Source organism: Rutidosis leptorrhynchoides, chromosome 10, assembly GCF_046630445.1.
Source record: "Rutidosis leptorrhynchoides isolate AG116_Rl617_1_P2 chromosome 10, CSIRO_AGI_Rlap_v1, whole genome shotgun sequence".
Classification (NCBI taxonomy): Eukaryota; Viridiplantae; Streptophyta; class Magnoliopsida; order Asterales; family Asteraceae; genus Rutidosis; species Rutidosis leptorrhynchoides.
Window position 1 is genome coordinate 238999912 of NC_092342.1, and position 18020 is coordinate 239017931.

Here is an 18020-nt window from a genome sequence, read left to right on the forward strand (position 1 = left end):
TACATTAACAATATAATACTAATACTAAAATTTTACATAAAAATTATTATTAAAATTTCTCGGGTCGGGTATACGGGTATGTGGGTCGGGTATACAGGTCGGGTAAATGGGTTTGTATCTAAAACCATACCCGAACCCGAACCCGGAATTTTTTTTGTAACCATCTCCATACCCGGCCCATGACCCGACGGACTCGGGTCAAACCCGGCCCAATTAGAACGGGTTTCGGGTTTCTCCATCGAGTACGGGTCATTTTGCCATCCCTAAGCCTCATTATACGTAATCATTTTCGACTCTATCTGTAAAAGTTATGTTTCAAGTTCAACTTTTGCAAAACAGGTGCACAAGTAGTAATCTCTATGGATTTAAATGAAACAACCAACACAATAACGTTACCTTCGTATTGTTTTTGTGGATTGTAGAATTATATCCTTATCCTTCGACATTATAACTATATTCATATTTAATATTTATTACGAAAAGTTCAACCATATGTATATGTATTTAAGTTTTAATATAACAGTAAGTTAAGTACACAATAATAGTTATAAAACTTACAATAGGAGGGTTAAGGGTACAAAGTCTAGTGCATAAGATTGTAAAACTTCGATACACTCTTAAACGCAACAAAATGGTTCTTATTTGGCCACAAGATGTACCCTTCCTAAAAAGTTCTTACAAACTGTTCTTTTCTGAACAACAACATTTCACATTCGTGAAATTGAAGCCATACATATACAAAAGTCAACATCATGTCCACATAAATAGAATAATAATGAAATGAAATATTATATTAGTGCAAGTTTCGTCACATATCCTCTGAAACTTGTTTTCTAACACAACTTTCAAAATTACACATGAATTAAAAAGACGATGCCATTTCAACATCACATAGGTACTTTTTCAAAATGACTTAACAAAGAACGAACTATGACATGAACTAAATTATTTTTTTCAATTAATACAATTTTAATTTTAAAACATGAAAATATGAAAATTACATTTTTAAAATTAAGATAATATTCAATATTATATAAATAATTAATAATTAATAATATATATTACTAGATTTATGAGCCCGTGCGTTGCACGGGAACTCGTCCGCAAATATTATTGGTTTTTGAACTTATATATGAAATAACGATATTATAGGAAAAGCGTTGTGTTTGAATTAGTAAAATATGTTTTTGTAAACACACGTTAGTAAAACTTTGATAAATTATAATTCATACATAGATTTTAAAAGTCCGTGCGTTGCACGGCAGCTATAAAAAATAGTTTTCCTAACATAATTATGTCATTGTGTAAAGTATCTAATATAATAGCAATGTGGACAACATCAATATTGCTAATAATGAATCAGGTTATTGGTAGCAAATAATCCACTAAGATCCATATATAATGGATAGCCAATTTCTAGTTGTAGTCGAAACTGCTTAGATTCAATCTTTTTAATTAGACCTGGCAATTGAGACCCAAACACTCAAATTCGGGTCAAATGGGCCAAGCTTTCGGGTTAATTGGGTCTTGAGAAAAATTAGGCCTAATAATGTAAATCAAAACATAAAAAAAGATTCAAATTAGTTTCTCTCCAACCTATTGAGTCATATACAAAAAATGAATGAACGGGTCTAATGGGTATCAATACTCAAAGATCAATAAATAGAAATAGGTCTAATGGGTTTTGTGAATGGATCAAATGGGTCAAGCTTAAAAAGTTTCATCCGTCAAAAATTTATAAAGCATTCATGTTTATATCATTTATTATGTATATATTAATGTTTTTTATGTATATTTAATAAATAATAATAACTAAAATAATGCAATAAATGTAAAAAAAAAAAGTGATGTAACCCGTTTGACCCAATTGACCTGTGACCCGTTTCGACCCGTTACCCAAACCGACCCAACCTGACCCATTTTGACCCGTTTAAAAAATTGACCCGTTTGTCCTATGACCCATTTCAACCCAAAACCATTTTGACCCGTTATCCAAACCGACCCAACTTGACCCGTTTGCCAGGCATATTTTTAATCAATTTAAAATTGAACACTCGTATAAAAAAACGACGAATAAGCAAAGAACCACAAATGAAGTAGATAAAAAAATTGGTACCTTAATTTAGCATTTGAGACGGGTACAATTCAAGCATAGAATAGAAGATTAGTTAGGGTCACTTGGGCATTTTTTTTTCACCGAAGTTCAAGATACATTATATTATATTATATATTATATATTATATATTATATATTATATATAACAGCACAAGGGCTGTTTGCCGTTTTGGCTATTACAATGTCGTTTTACATACACTTGGTCAACAACTTACGGCTACAGAAAACTTCCATCCATAGCATATAATTGGGCCAAGGACCAATGGCCATCACTCTAGTTCTTAATAATACACAATACAATACTGAATTACACTACTGAAACATACACCAATTACACTTCTTAAATGAACTCATCTTTGACTCTCAAAAGTGATACAAATTGCAGCAACCTAATAGTAGTATAGACAACGCAAATGTAGGAAGGAACGATACGAAAAGACCATAATGGTAAAAATGAATTCTACATAAAACAACTACGGAGTATTAGTCTATATTGAACTTCATGTTGGTTTGTATTAAAAGCACTACTTTCTACTTTCTATACTACACCTATCAATCTAGAAATATCACAACTTTGCTCTACTTATTTGATCCTTTATACTATAACTATTAAGTTTAAGCCATGTAACAGTTGCAATAAAGCATAAAATTTAAGCATAATAATGCACCTGATGCATTTCATTTGTAACATTTCTTTTTTACCAAAAAACATTCACGATTACCTGTATCGTACATTGGTACCTCTTTGGGGTGAGCTTTTCTAATTGATCTATTGCAAATCTAGCTATACAATAAACTGCAATATCAACTCAGATTCAGTAAATTCTAGTCAATAAATTAAAGTCCTTCAAGTCAATTGGGCTCAGAAAAAACATGAGTTGCCATGGTCCCATGATGCCACAAACCACCTCCACCACATTCATCACAATGGAATGGCTGTTCTAGGATGTTTTCAACATGTTCAGAATATCTTAATTCAATTAGCCCAACAATATCTACAAAACTTGTCATTTGTTTGGAAGATTTGACAGAAAGATGACCACCTGCATCTACTGTACCTTAACTCCTTAAGCTTCATCCTGAACAACAATATAATGAACTTTTAATATGATAGAAACTCTGAACCAGTATATTAGTCATGACATTAGAAGTTAACCCAAGTGCCTACATGAGTATAATCTCTTACTTTCAGTCCACTGTCATACACGGGATCCTCAGTCGAAGCACTGTGGTTATTTGACCGCCCAATTACAGGTGGCGGCAGCATACTCCCGCCCGTCTCTATAAATATTGGGTGGCACCAACTTTTTCCTGAACCCTATTCCTGAAATAAAGATATTAAGCCAAAGAATTGTTAATGAGGTTTGCACAATAGTCAATAGATATACTTATATAGCATTATATGAGAGGCTTAATTAGTGAATCCTCAAGAATTTCTCAAGCGTTTATCTATAATTTGCTAAGCTTAGCATATGAACGGGCATAAATAAAGAAAATGAAAACGAATAGAAATTATGCATATAATACCTAGTATGAACTCCAGCTACTTCATCTTTACCAAAACTATCTTCTTCAGCACCAAGAGTATGCAGATATAAACATGCGGGATAGTCGCAAGACTGACCATCAAACAATAAATGTACATTAAAGTATTCCTCAAGTGAAAATTCTCACACAAAATCAAGTAAAAAATGAGATTTAATGGGCTCATTCTCATATATACCGTGTTTCTTAACCAATCATGACAATACTTTGTAGTCCCAATTGATGCTCTGCAAAAACTCAAAATACTAAGCAATAATACAATATAAATTTGTAAATGCAGATAATTAAACTGAGAGGTGGTGGAAGGTGATGTGCTTACCTTAAAAGCCTACCATCCAACACATATCCATGCACTGACTAAATAATGGTCACAACTTCGTCATCTTTTGAGTAAGTAATAAAGAAAATAAATTGTAAGAGGATACTTATCAATTTTTGAAAACAATATACAAAAAGAGAGCCATTACATACACACTGCAAGTATCATTGATAAGCTACTTAAGGGCCCCTCCTGAAGTCCTAGATAATGAAAGCTTCATTATTTTTCCATATTGGCCAAAATAACTTTTTCTCTGCAATAGCTGCACCAGAAAGTAAAATATCACGTTATATTTAAAGCTTTCACAGTAGATCGTAAAAGAAATGGTCACTAAGGCTGGAATGTAATCCCACTCATACTCTCATTACAGAGCATGAATCATAGAAACCTATAATGGGTCAATATTGCCTCTAGACCATAGAGCATCAGATTTCAACAACTATTTTTATCAAGTATGTTGTAGAAATATTAACAAAGTTGAGCCGGTATCTCGTTGTACACAAAAATTCTCATAATTGCTATATCAACAAAAGCAAAATATATAGACAGTCGACAACTATTAAAATTTAAGATTATATCAACAAAAGCAAAATATATAGACAGTTCATAATTGCTATGCTTATTAAACAAACAATGAGTGTAAGTACATTTAAAAACATTGAAATCATAAAAAATTAGACTACTGAAAATTATGTAAGATATCAAATGGTAATGCATCAATAATACTGATAAATCAAGTAAGCTATGATAGCACTAAAAACAAAAGATAGCACCGCAATTGAAAGAAACGCATATCCAACTCTAATAATTACCTTCAAGTTGAATTAAAGCATGCTTCATGATATAATGATTAAAAGCGTGGATAGAAAACAACCCTAATAATTTAAGGGTGAAGACGGCCGTTTTTTTTTTTTTTTTTTTTTTCAATATTTCAAACCCAACAATCTGTAATTTCAGGTGACGATGGTGTTGTCCAGGATTTGATTGAAGAAATGGAAAAAAGGATGATGTTGATGATCGGATTCCGGCTAAAGAAGGTGAAAATTGAAAAGGGAGGAATAATTGAGAGTTATGGATCAGTAATTTGAAACCCTAATTTGAATAGACATTCCGTATTATCACTGCAATTAAAAGGCCACGTGTATTTCTTTATTTTTAATACAGATTAATTTTCTGTAATCTGTAATTAACATGTAAGCAGTGTAATTAGGGAGTAACTAATAGGATGCCACGTTGGATTTAGCTTAGCATTTGTATAGATGTATAGATATAGAAGAATAGATGTATAGATGTATAGATAGATGTATAGATAGATGTATAGATGTAGATAGATATTAATAATATAAAAAATGTTGCAATTTCAAACAATCTTTTTCTCCTTAATCTCTGTTATTATTTGTAAAAATATGAAAATTAAATTAATAAAATTAAGATAATATTTAATATTATATTAATAATTAATAATATATATTTTATTAATAATATTAACAAAATTTACAATTTGAAACTATCTTTTTCTCCTTAAATCTATATTATATCTGTTATCATTTATAATTTATCTTAATTCTTCCAGCCACACTATTCTCACCTTAAAAAAAAAACTTAATCTACCAACATTTTTCGTTTCACCAGCCAAACAATGCTAGAAACTAACAGTATTGAAAGAAATAAGTTGAACCCTTATAAACTCTCATAAGTTAGTTATCCAAACAAACACTTAAGTTACTCTATAGGCCGGGTTCTCTATTGTCAGTTAATACGATTACATTTCGATTTAATTCAGTTTTTTCTCGAACCTAAAAGATACTACACAAACAATAATATTCTATAACATATTAGCATGCTCATATAGTATCGTAAGATGGGATGGAAACTTGCGAGCTTTCTCGGTCAATTAGGTTCGTTACACTATCAGACCAATAGCTTTCACTGTAGGGTTGTTTTCACTTGTTTGGTGTTCACATTGTATTTCAAGGCATGCTTTTTTAGTATGTTTACAATTGCTGCTTGGTGAACGTACTCAAGATAAACTTAAGCAGTCGGATATAAACGCGTTGATGATTCTTGAATGTTCACTTGTTCTTTGAAAGTAGGTTTTCATCTCAACTTTGCTCTCAGGTAAAGCAGTTAAATTAGATTGGTGATGTCTAGAAGGATATTGTAGATGATCCGATCATTGTAGCTGAGAGGAGCTTAGCTATAAGTATAGAGGCAAAATTATTGTTTGCTGCTTCAATATACCTTATATGGCAGAAGATGAATAATAATATTTTTGATAAGAAGCCAAGGACAAAGCTACAGATTTATGAAGAAATTAGTTGTTTGTTTTTCAGTTTGCAGATCTTATTATATTTTATGTATGTGCGCTTGCAGACGATGTTTGATTTTATGAAGATATCATATAAAATAGTATCTTTTTCAGTATGCAAACTCGCAAACTCAAAAATATGCTTACAAGTGTTGTAGACGTGATTAAGTTATTTTGCAGACATAAAAACAAACAGTCTTCACTATTCACCATATAGACTTTTAGGTAATATCTTCTCTACAAATATAATTTGCAGATCTTTAGACAAAATACAACTTAAACAATAAACCACACCTAATTCTAATGTGCGACTCAAGTTGATGACTATTATTTCAAGGATTCGAGACAAGTTCAGGGTCTAAAACGAGCATGGGAGATTTATTAATATTAATATTAATAGTTAGTTCTAATTTGTCAGGTTGGCTTTTTGTGCTTAGGATTTATAGGCGGATTGCTTGGTGTTTTTTTTTTTTTTTTTTTTTTTTTTTTAAATACATCCACACTCTAGTAAGCAACGAGAGGGGAAAAAGAACAACTTAGAAAGGCTTAGAGAGCCAGGCATTCGTAGAGAGATTACATATTCTTCTAATTGTATGTTCCTTTGTGTCAAGTAAGCATTCTCTTTGTCCAAGTGCTTGGTGGTTTGTGGATCTTGAATCTGGTTTGGTATCAAGTTTTTATCTTGATGGTGCTGAACTTCATTGCAGGTTCCTTTGTGTTTTAATATATTTACTGATACGGGTCAAAAAAACCCAACACACAGCCCAGTTGATTTATTTGAGTAGTTAATTAACTACACGTTTCATTTGTTGATTGTCTTGCATTAGTCTAATTGTAAGCTTTTCTTTATGAAATGAATAGGATGAATGAAAATTGGTTTTAGTCAAAACTCTCTTCTTAATCTTATTCTTTTAAGAGATTGACCATCTTGAATAAGTCTCTATCATTGGAGTTAGCGGTTGACTGGAATAAACTGTATCATTTACCGGGCAATTCCTTTTACCAAAAAAAAACAACTCCATAGACCCCTTTATTTTCATATATGAAGATCAACAAATAACTAATTTTGAGAATGAACTGATGAATATTATTGCAAATACTAATGCAGACACACAATTAAAGAGGGATTATCTCGGTTCTCTCTAAAAATTAGTATCCCCGGATCTTTCATCCAACCCCATTCCCATTGATCCAATGGTCAAAATTGACAATCTGTATATCAAATTAATGGTCAAACTTCAAACGTAGCAGGTCTTAAAAGCAACATGCACGCTCATTTAATTTTTGTGAGGTCAGTAGTTGGATGTGGTCATTAAAGTAGGAATTAGGTTTGATGGAATCATGATATAAAGAACCTAATCAACTTACATAAGTGGATGAAGATTAAAGAAGATAACTTTGTATAAACTCCTTAACTTACATTACTGATAGTTAAGCAGCATTCATTGATTTCATTCTGTCCGTTAATTATATTGTAACAAACTAGTTGGAGCAGATGGTTGAATCTTGTAGTAGGAGATAAACTTCACTTTCACTAAATACTAAAATTACCCTGCAAATTCCCTAACACATTGGTTGACTGGAGACATTCCTTTTATGTGCAATTTGTCATTTGGTGAATGCTAAAAAATTTTAGTACATATTTGTAATACTAATAATACTAAGATGGGGAGACAGAGAAGCAGTAACGTGGTATATTTGAATTCGTATCTTAAAAATCCGTAATCTGGACGTGGATTGCTATGTAATACCAGGAGCAAAATTGACTAATATTACAAAACAGTAATCTTGATCCACCAATGCAAACCTGCCATCACATAAAGACTTCATAACTTTGGGACTTCATCAAAAGTCTGGCACGGTGCATGAATATCGGTTGCAGACAGTCTGCTTGAGTGTTCCCTTTTAGCTAACTTTTTACTGAAATAATTTCGTTAGCCGATCAGCAGAGGCGGCTGCTCGTTTATTGGTTGGCTCTAGGATGAGTGCGTACCTAAAATCTGTAGCAGATAGATATACGCAAAACTCATTAGCAAGAAATGGGTAGATGCTGATGACCATCTGGCATTGGGTCTAAATGTACCAACCCAGTTTTACAACCATTAGGTTGCAAGTTTGAGAAAGATTTTTAGATGTACGTTTGAAAATATAACCAAAGTCAAAATCATATAAAATGATGAAACTTAAAGAAAAATTAGGAGAAACGATTATTAAACCCTGATAAATGACTACCTTCAATTGCCTCTTTATAGTATCCAAGCATCTCCCGTGCCGTGCCTCTCCTTAAGTACGCCTTCACATTCTGTAAAATGATATAAAAAAAAGAAAGTGAATAAATTTATATTAATAAATGTATTATCTGTGCAACCACCCTTTTGCAGTTTTACATTCTTTTTATAGAAAGGCCCCTATTACAGTTTTACACTAAATAGCCTTACTTTCTCTATTGAGTCGACTGCAATCGTCGATTTGATGGCGACTTGACTGACTCTTAGAGCCTAAATTAAATTCCAGGCAGGATTTAAAACCCATGGAAATTTGATTCTACCATTTCATGGCGTCTATTATTATTATTATTTTTTAAAAATAAAACCTTTTTCCTACTTAAAGGCCGGAGGTCCTCTCGGAAGCAATCTCTTTATCCGTCGAATAAAGAGAGGGATGACTTTCTCTACTCTTGAGAGTGTTTCACTCTGGGTGGAAAAATGACTTATCTTTATTCTCGGATAGGGGAAGGATTGTCTACATATTACCTCCCCCATACACCACTCATGTGGTATTGGGTATTATTGTTGTTGTTGTTGTACTAAATAGCCTTACTTGAGATATGCATAACGGGAGGTTAGGCAGTCTGAGTTACTTGTTAATACAAGAAGTTTTTAGTTCATTAATGATCCAGGTTTTCTAATGAGCCAATATAAGTGGTTTTATGCATAAAAATACACTTTGGGCTACTTCAAATCGTTTATATTTAGCCAATCCTGTTTTAAAATGTGTTTGAGATAGAACATAGCCTGAACCCGCCCATTCATGATATGCATGGGCAGTTTTTGAAGACACTGGAATTTGGAAGCTAAATGACAATGTGAGCTTCAATTTATAGAAACCAACACAAAATGCTTCAACTCGTATTTTGTTAATGCCTAAAATACCATGCTAGTTGTTTTAACATGTAATCAAGAAAAAATACCTTTTTGTCGAGATCGATAGCTTTGCTACAATCGGCTTCAGCTTGAATGAAACTGAATCCAGAGACATACAAACACATGTCAGAATATGTACAATGTTAAAACTTGCCTATGCAAAGAGACGATGATTACCTTCCCACTTCCAGGTACGCTGCAGCTCGGTTATTGAAGTATGTTGCGTTGCTGCTGTTCAGTTTAATGGCATCTGTATAGAACTTTATGGCATTCTGCCAATTTTTCGCTTTAAATGCGCTGTTTCCCTAATTGAGTAGATTTAGTTTAGAAAAATAACAAAGAGCAACCATTACTATGATGCCATAAATCATATATACATAACACAAATTCACTTGCAATTAACACGATAAATAGAACTGCATAACCCATTCACTTTTAAATGAGTCCATTCAGTTTTAAGTCTCTAACACATCAAATGGATGAAGTTGAAAAATACAATGAAATTGAAAGCAACTCAAATGGACTGAAAACAAGTCCAAAATGAAGAGGGTAAATTACTACATAAAAGGTTAGAGTGGTCAATAGTTGTGTTACCTTTTCTTTAGCCATATCAGCCGAAGCTTCCTTGGTTACAACGTCACTAGACGATTTTGACTTCCCAGCTTCATCAGCGTTCTTTTGGAGAGATGCATGCATTATATTAAGTGTATCTAGTAGAAACCGATCACCCCCATGTCTTGCTATAAATGAAACAGAAACTGGGTAATTCTCATACAATCCCAATGGTATTGTCACCTACATTTAAATGTAAAAAAGAAAAAGAATAATAAAAATAAGAGTTGACCCAACTGAACTTTTAATACCAGCCTATATACAATGTCAAGAATTTAAAACACCAAGTTAAAGTACTTAATAATGAAACTCATGACCCACCTAAGTCACCCTGGTAGAAAAAAAAAATATTGCTATAAATGAAATTGGTCAGTAGTCAGACTAATGTACACTATTATGTCATAAACTTTTCTAAATTAGTTTTCATTAATATACTAGAATGTCATGGAATATACAGTTTGAAAGCATATGACACATTTACTCTTCATAATATATTTAGAAAAGGTCGGTCAATCAAACCTGATCAGCATATTTCGACCCATACCAAAAGTCACCCGTTTTGACCTGCCTTGACGTTACCCAATCCTCCCATATTTTCACCTCAGTAAGAAACGCCCCAACGATCACAAACGACAGTCATGACATGTTCCCTTGTGTGTGCATTTATGTTTGTTTTTTATGCCTCCGTGTGTGTGTGTGTGTGTGTGTGTGTGTGTGTGTGTGTGTGTGTGTGTGTGGACAGAGAAAGAAACTGACCTGACAGCAACCTGAGATGCTTGCTAACCCCGTGAGTGAAAATTCGTTCAAAAGATAGTCTTCAGATAAGAGCTCTTTAGCGCCAAGTTTGGGAGGAGGGCTAGAAACCGTAGGGATCACAATGACTCCATCATCCTACCATATTTATTATAGCAATTATAGCCATATGAACGATATTAAGATGATTATCAATGAACAGTAGTGTGTTTGTGACCCCAGATACTGATCCATCAATAACTATAATATATATGAAAGTCGGATAGATACCTTCAAAAGGGAATTTAACGCCGATCTTAGTTCGCCTTTAACGGAACGAAAATTTTCTAAGTCCTTTTCTGCTAATTCCATCCTCTCGTGTACCAGAGCTGAGATAAGGGGATCTATAGCTGGCTTTACTGAGTTGATCCATTCAAAGTGATTATGGTTGAATTCATTCCTGCATTGAAGATTCAGAATTTATCACAAATTATTGAAAACATTCATCTATAAGGAATAGTCAGAAAGTATTTTGCCTCGTAGTGTTCATCACCTTTTGGTTTATGATCTCTTAACTAAATATATATATATATATATATATATATATATATATATATATATATGGGCAGGATCAATGGGGAAGTAACCAAGCGGGGGGAAGCAAATATTTTTTTTTTTTCCGTTTTTTTTGAAATTTTTTTTTCCGGCATCAAGATCACACGAAAATATGAACATTTAGAAGAGACACTTTGTGATGAATGTTATTATTTAGGCGGGAAAACGATCGACAAAAATAGCATTCAAGATAATATTGTTCGTGAAGAATATGAACGTTTTTTTTTCATGTTTTGTGAAGTAAAATTTAGCCCGATTTAGAGTTTAGGGTTTAGGGTTTGGTGTTGGGTTTATTCCATAAACCCAAAACACCAAACCCTAAACCCTAAACTCTAAACCGTTCGTGTTAAAAACTCAATCTAAATCCTAAATCTAAACCCTAAATCTAAACCCTAAACCCTAAATTTCTAAACCCTAATATCTAAACCCTATAAACCCTCAATCTAAATCCTAAATCTAAACCCTAAATCTAAACCCTAAACCCTAAATTTCTAAACCCTAATATCTAAACCCTATAAACCCTAATATCTAAACCCTAATATCTAAACCCCAATAGCTAAAACCTTAAAATACGCTCGAAAAACACGATAATTGTTATATATTACTTCTTCGAGCATTTTCCCGCCAAAATAAAAACATTTATCACAAAGTGTCTCTACTAAATGTTCATATTTTCATCTCATCTATAATGTTCGTGAACAAAGTTTTTTCAAAAAACGAAAAAAAAAAAAAAAAAAAGTTTTTGCTTCCCCCCGAATGGTTACTTCCCTCTTGATCCTACCACTATATATATACATATAGGTTTTTGTACCGATGTTTATATGTATACGTATATGCCTCTGTATCTATGGGTATTATTTAGGTTATATATAGGTTCCCGTGTATATGTTTGTATCTGTTTATGTATGTATGTATCTATGTGTATATATGTATGCTTGTATCTATACTTAGGTATATATACCTATGAATGTCTCTTTATGTATACATGTTTAGGTATAGGTATTTATTCATGCTTATGTGTGTGTGAGAGTGTGTGTGTGTGTGTGTATATATATATATATATATATATATATATATATATATATATATATATATATATATATATATATATATGAGTGTGTGTGTGTGTGTTGGTGTGTGGGTGTGAGAGTGTGTGTGCGTGCGTGTGTGGTTGTATGATTGTGCTTTTTGATTGTTTGCATGTCTACTTGGATTTACATATTTCTGCGCATTATATTAGCCATGCTATCTGTCTTATTGTTGTGCATTACTGCTATATGTGTTTTCTTTTATGGCTACTTTGTTTGGTTGCATCTTTCTAGGTGCACATAACTCTTGCAGGTACGTATGCCCGCGCTATTTCGTTTTGAGGAGCATTCCTGGCCGGAGGTCCTTTAGGAAGCAATCTCTTGGCTCTCGAATAGAGGGAGGGACGATCTTATCTAGTCACGGGTTCTATACCCGCGGGTGGAGTAGGGACTTCCTTCTACTCTAGAGCTCGAGGAATGATTGTCTACACTCCACCTCCCCCATACCCCACATTCGTGGGATTGGGCATTGTTGTTGTTGTTGTTGTTGTTGTTGTTGATCTCTTAACTAAATACATTTGTTTTTTATATGAATGGGTCTTAATGATTTATTATTACTCTTTCTTTGATTTCCTGTTGTTTTACTGCAACTTCATAGTTCAGTGCTATCATACAAAAGCAACATCACAAAATTTTTTAGCAGTTAATGGGAAAGATTAAAGAGCTTAGCTACAAAAGAAATGGGTCAACTGGGTTTAACAGATCAGAACTTGCTGAAGGATATTCATATTCTTACAAACTCTTTTTAAAATCTTTCATTAAAATCGTAGATTACCAGTCTATAGTTTCAGTTTGTGCAACCAAATATACTGATTTAACTAGTATAGAACTTTACAAAAATAGACAAACAAATATTGGTAGGTCAACCAACCGTCTTACTCATTAATCAGAACATTTATCCGATGATACTTCTTGAGCACCAATTCATCAAAACATTTATACAATTTATCAAAATATCATATTAAAAAGTATCCACTCGTTGATTTCAACGAATAAATTTTTGGCTTTCAGATCCATATGGCACGCAAACAAATATTAACGGCGTGAAATGTCAAATGGATATGATCACACCAATAATAGCGACCCGTCTAGCTAATGTCAAGATCATTATATATAATAGAACTTACGAAACTGAGGTGCAACTATGTTGAGCAATAGAACTCATATAAAATGTTGAAAAATTACCTTCTTATTAACTGCATCATATTAGCAAGTGACCTTAAAGATGAGAACTTAACATCACCATTTGACTTCTTGGAATCAAGTGCTTTAAGGCTTGGAACTTTGGATGCAATGTAATCACTAAGATTCTCATGCTTCAGAACTTGTTCTGCACTCAAACCACTACTTAATAAGAAACTGAACAGCTTTGGTATCTGATCCACACAGGTTCGAGTCAACATGGGTAACTTAGTTTCATGTAGCCATGTAGGTGCCAAAACCGGTCGAGTCGGATCAACCAGAGAAATGATATAAAAGACCAATTCATTCAGAACTAATATGTTAAATATGAATAAAAGATATATTATTACAGTAATAAAAACCATTTAGTAGGTTGCATGTGCTAAAAAAAAGTTGGTGACTTTTGACCTGTTTACTTTCTAGCTAAACAGTTATCATTTGACCCGTTATAGATTCAACATGACCCGAACTGCCCAGTTTATATATCATTAGTATATAGACCGGTTTTTTCACACCTCTGATAGAAGGGAAGGAAATAGTATATTGAAGAAAAAGAAGAAAGCGTGCATACTTCCAAATAGACTCTCGGTTGATCTGATTACCACCTGTGTCAGCTGATCAACAGGAACTTTTGATAATTGAAAACAATCATCAGCAATGATGACATTCCTAGGGTTACGTTGGACTGCAAGTGGCACTTGTAGCAGTACTTGTCCGACACGGCGCAATATACTGGGGTCCACGGCAAACCATCCTGGTAAATCAATAAACGGGACCTAGTTAAAGATGAAGCTGATTGATTTTGCTACACTAGAAACCTATAAAGGAGTAAGCTCCATTCGAGATTCGACCAAAAAGATAGAGGAGGCAATTTGCCGAGTCCAAAACACCTCTTGTCCAAAAAAAACTTTTTAAAAGTTATTGAAAAAAAATTATTTGAAGTTACAAAAAAATGCACTTCACAACAAATAGATTAATGCCACAATAACTGCCATCATGGAAGTATACAATTGATTTAAAAGAACAATCAATTAACAAACTGAGATATAAAACTTGTAACATAAAGATGTGGCTCTGATCATGAAAACTATAGACATTGTTGAGAATGCATATGAAGATTATTTCGTTCGTCCAACACTTAACATTGAAAGAGTAGTCATACCAACAGTGTCAAAACTTGTTGAGACAGGAACGATTCCCACATGAGAAACGGCACCATATGATGGCCGGAAACCAAAAACGCCACAATGTCCAGCAGGTTGCCTCACCCCACCAACAGTATCAACACCTATTGCACATTGTAATCATCGTAAGTGCAAGGTACAAAAGCCACACAAAAAAAAAAAAAGATAATAATAATAATAAAACATATGACCAGATGCCAAAGCTATACATTTAAAGATTCTAAATAGGAGAAACATACCCAAAGAAAAATCTACAAGTTTCGCAGCAACAGCTACAGCTGCTCCACTACATGAACCTCCCGGGATCCTTGCAGGAGCAACTGGATTAGTGGGAGCACCATAATGTCTATTTTCTCCACTTATACTGCACAACGCATGCCACGATGAATAATATTTCAAGGTCTATTTCAAGGCCGTGAATAAAACAGATATCAAAGTGGTACCAATTGGTTATAATTAGTTGCAGCATTTCAACCTAATTATTTATAAATGAGTCGCTTTGATTGGTCATTTAAAGTTATGGGCCCATCCAATACAGTTTAGCTTAAACAAATTGGTCCCAAAGCCCCAAAGTACTTCTAAAGCGTGTAAACGTCATCGATCGTTTTCTTTATGAGAATTTTAGTATTAGTTAACTAGTGTAACTACAGTAATCTATATTGACACACTACCTATAAACACCGCATGCGCCTACCCTTTTTCTTCTGACTACTTACTCCACCTGTCCATTTGCCACCTCTACTTGTAACTTTGAAAACCACATATGCAATTTAAAACAAAGTCCAAGATACACACAATGCTTTAATAATTTAACTAAAAGGTCTAAGCACTATAACTCAAACATCAAATCAAATTAAGAAAATAATTCACACTCATAACTAACCCAAATGACATTTCATCCACCACAGTTTTTCCAACACAAGTTGCTCCGCCATCTACAAGCGCTGAAACAACTGCAGATGTCTGTGAAGCGGCTTCATGTGTTCTTTCCCAGTCTGGATGGCCAAACCCAGTTACATACCCATTTATATCAAATCTGCAAAGCACAACAATCAAATAAAGAAAGAGTAAAAAAAAATCAGATACCATTATCAGATAAAAGCTTCACACAGTTAATGCATAAATTTACACCTTGGCCAGTAAATACACAAAATAACATAACATTAGATTCATCAACTGAAATTCTAGTATAACATTTAAATATACATGAAGTGTTTTTACAGTAACTAAATGAACCCATACCAACTTTCAAATACATATACAAAATAACATAACATTACATTTATCAACTGAAATTCTAGTATATCATTTAAATACACATGAAGTGTTCTTACAGTAACTAAATGAACCCATACCAACTTTCAAATACATATGCATATTCTTATAAATCAATTAAAAAAAAAAAAAACTCATATGGGCATTAACACAAACAGCTGGTGGGCATAAAAAGTATGAAGCTTTAACTAAATATAAAAGGAAATGAATAGCATACAGGTCGGAAACAGCAAAGGTGAGGCCGGTGAGGGGGTGAGGAGCTTTAGGTGGGGCCGGCTGAGGGGGTGGTAGAATTTCAAACTTGTTAACGAATGCCCCAAAATCAGCTTTTATAACCTTTTTAGTAAATTTTTTCGCCATTAACATGATTCCGGCTAAACTTAAGCCCAGTAACACCCATAAGTTAGGTGCTGATGATGATGCCATGGATGATGAATTTAACCCCTTGTTTGGAAAGATATATCAAAAGATGGATGGTAATATATATATATATATATATATATATATATATATATATATATATATATATATATATATATATGTATCAATGAAAACTGTATGTATAGGTTGGTGGGTATGTTCTTGGAGAATTGATGATAACAGGATAAGAGAAATTGAACGAGAAAGAAAGAGACCTAATTCAATTCCATAGGGTTTTTAACAGTAACGATGGTTTTAGGCAGGGGTGATGATATATATGCAACCAATTTTTACGAATACACAATCAAACATGCTTTACACTAACATGCTTTACAGTGTACTGTAAAGCATGTTTGGTTGTTTATTTGTAAAAATTGGTTGTGTAGATATCACTGCCCGTTTGGCAGGGGTGTAAACCAAAAAAGCTATACTCTACACTAGGCTAGACTATAAAAACTTAATTCGATTCGAGCTTAAACAAAACAAGCTCCAGTCCCAGCTTGAGCTTATTTCAAACAACGAGTACTAAACGAGCTCGGATATTTTATATCGAGTTCGAACAAATTTTTCATTAATTAATATTATTACATTAGAGCAAATCCGTTTTAAAATTCAAAAAGAGTACTTTGGTCTTTTATGTTGTCATTATATATTGGTTTTAACCACACAATTCTTGAAGCTTCTCCCTTCCTCTCCCGACTTTCTTCATGTAACCGTCGCGATTTTTCCTCCTCTGATCTGCTATCGTCGACGGATTTAAGCTGTTAATCACTGTCAAGGTTGTCGCACACACCATCATCGTATCTGCCCTTGCCGTCCAGCATCTTACTTTCTGAGTTACCTAGCAGTGACGAAAACAGGAATTTTTTTCACCCGGGGCGAAATTTTTTTTTAAAGCGTATCAACTTTTTTTGGTAAAATATGGAGGTTTTTGGGAAAAATATGGTGATTTTTGAGCAAAATGTGGAGGTTTTTAGGCAAAATATGAAGGTTTTGGGGCAAAATATGGAGGTTTTGGGGCAAAAAAAATTCCACCGGGGGCAAAGTCGAAAAACCCAAAATTTTTACACTAAAAATTGCAAATCGACTGGGGGCATCTGCCCCCTTGCCCCATGCTATTTCCGCCACTGATACCTAGCTTCTCCTTCACATGTATTTTTTTTTAATTTATATCTTCTTATGCGTGTTTACACTATGCATTGTTGTATTCAGTTTGATTGTTTTGTATGATTTCTGTCAATTCTTTTTCTCTTCGATTAAATGTGTCCATATGTAGGTTCTTTGTGGTTATCAATGTTAAGTGTGTGTATACTGTTATCTATTACTTATGTTGTTAGTTGTCATTGTTAATTGTTTGTTACTTGTTTGTGTATTGTTAGCTACACCCTCTTAATGTCTTCTACATAGCTGTCACTTTAGTTCTGCTTGAATTTGCAGACCTTTATTTTTCCTCTTTATTTTTACTTTTTGTTTTCCCCGTTG

The 18020-nt window shown here is 33.4% G+C and overlaps 1 protein-coding gene and 1 long non-coding RNA gene across 5 annotated transcripts; both read right to left on the reverse strand.

Moving 5' to 3' along the window:
* Nucleotides 1-2813: 2813 nt before the first annotated feature.
* Nucleotides 2814-5053, reverse strand: LOC139873402 (uncharacterized). Of its 4 annotated transcripts, none has more exons than XR_011767329.1 (7): nt 4792-5053; nt 4132-4241; nt 3980-4043; nt 3839-3887; nt 3643-3734; nt 3302-3439; nt 2814-3194 (listed from the first exon to the last, which is right to left on the reverse strand). It is a non-coding gene; the product is annotated as an uncharacterized lncRNA (long non-coding RNA). The 4 variants fall into 4 exon arrangements; XR_011767330.1 differs by having other exon boundaries at nt 4128-4241; XR_011767328.1 differs by having other exon boundaries at nt 3980-4241.
* Nucleotides 5054-7771: 2718 nt separating this feature from the next.
* Nucleotides 7772-16758, reverse strand: LOC139871926 (translocon at the outer membrane of chloroplasts 64-like). Its single transcript, XM_071859678.1, has 14 exons — nt 16648-16758; nt 16336-16598; nt 15727-15879; nt 15083-15207; nt 14822-14947; nt 14231-14413; nt 13663-13807; nt 11066-11234; nt 10799-10933; nt 10025-10225; nt 9608-9735; nt 9478-9529; nt 8520-8589; nt 7772-8287 (listed from the first exon to the last, which is right to left on the reverse strand). Exons 2-14 carry the CDS (start codon nt 16542-16544, stop codon nt 8205-8207), a joined length of 1779 nt encoding a protein of 592 aa, XP_071715779.1. The 5' UTR covers nt 16545-16598; nt 16648-16758; the 3' UTR covers nt 7772-8204.
* Between the last annotated feature and the right edge of the window lie 1262 nt (nt 16759-18020).

Coding starts and splice junctions, on each gene's coding strand:
- LOC139871926 (XM_071859678.1), bottom strand. CDS start 16,544: ATGGCATCATCATCAGCACCTAACTTATGGGTGTTACTGGGCTTAAGT. Junction 15,208..15,726: donor GTGGATGAAATGTCATTTGG/GTTAGTTATGAG, acceptor TGCGTTGTGCAG/TATAAGTGGAGAAAATAGAC. Junction 14,948..15,082: donor ACTTGTAGATTTTTCTTTGG/GTATGTTTCTCC, acceptor AATGTGCAATAG/GTGTTGATACTGTTGGTGGG.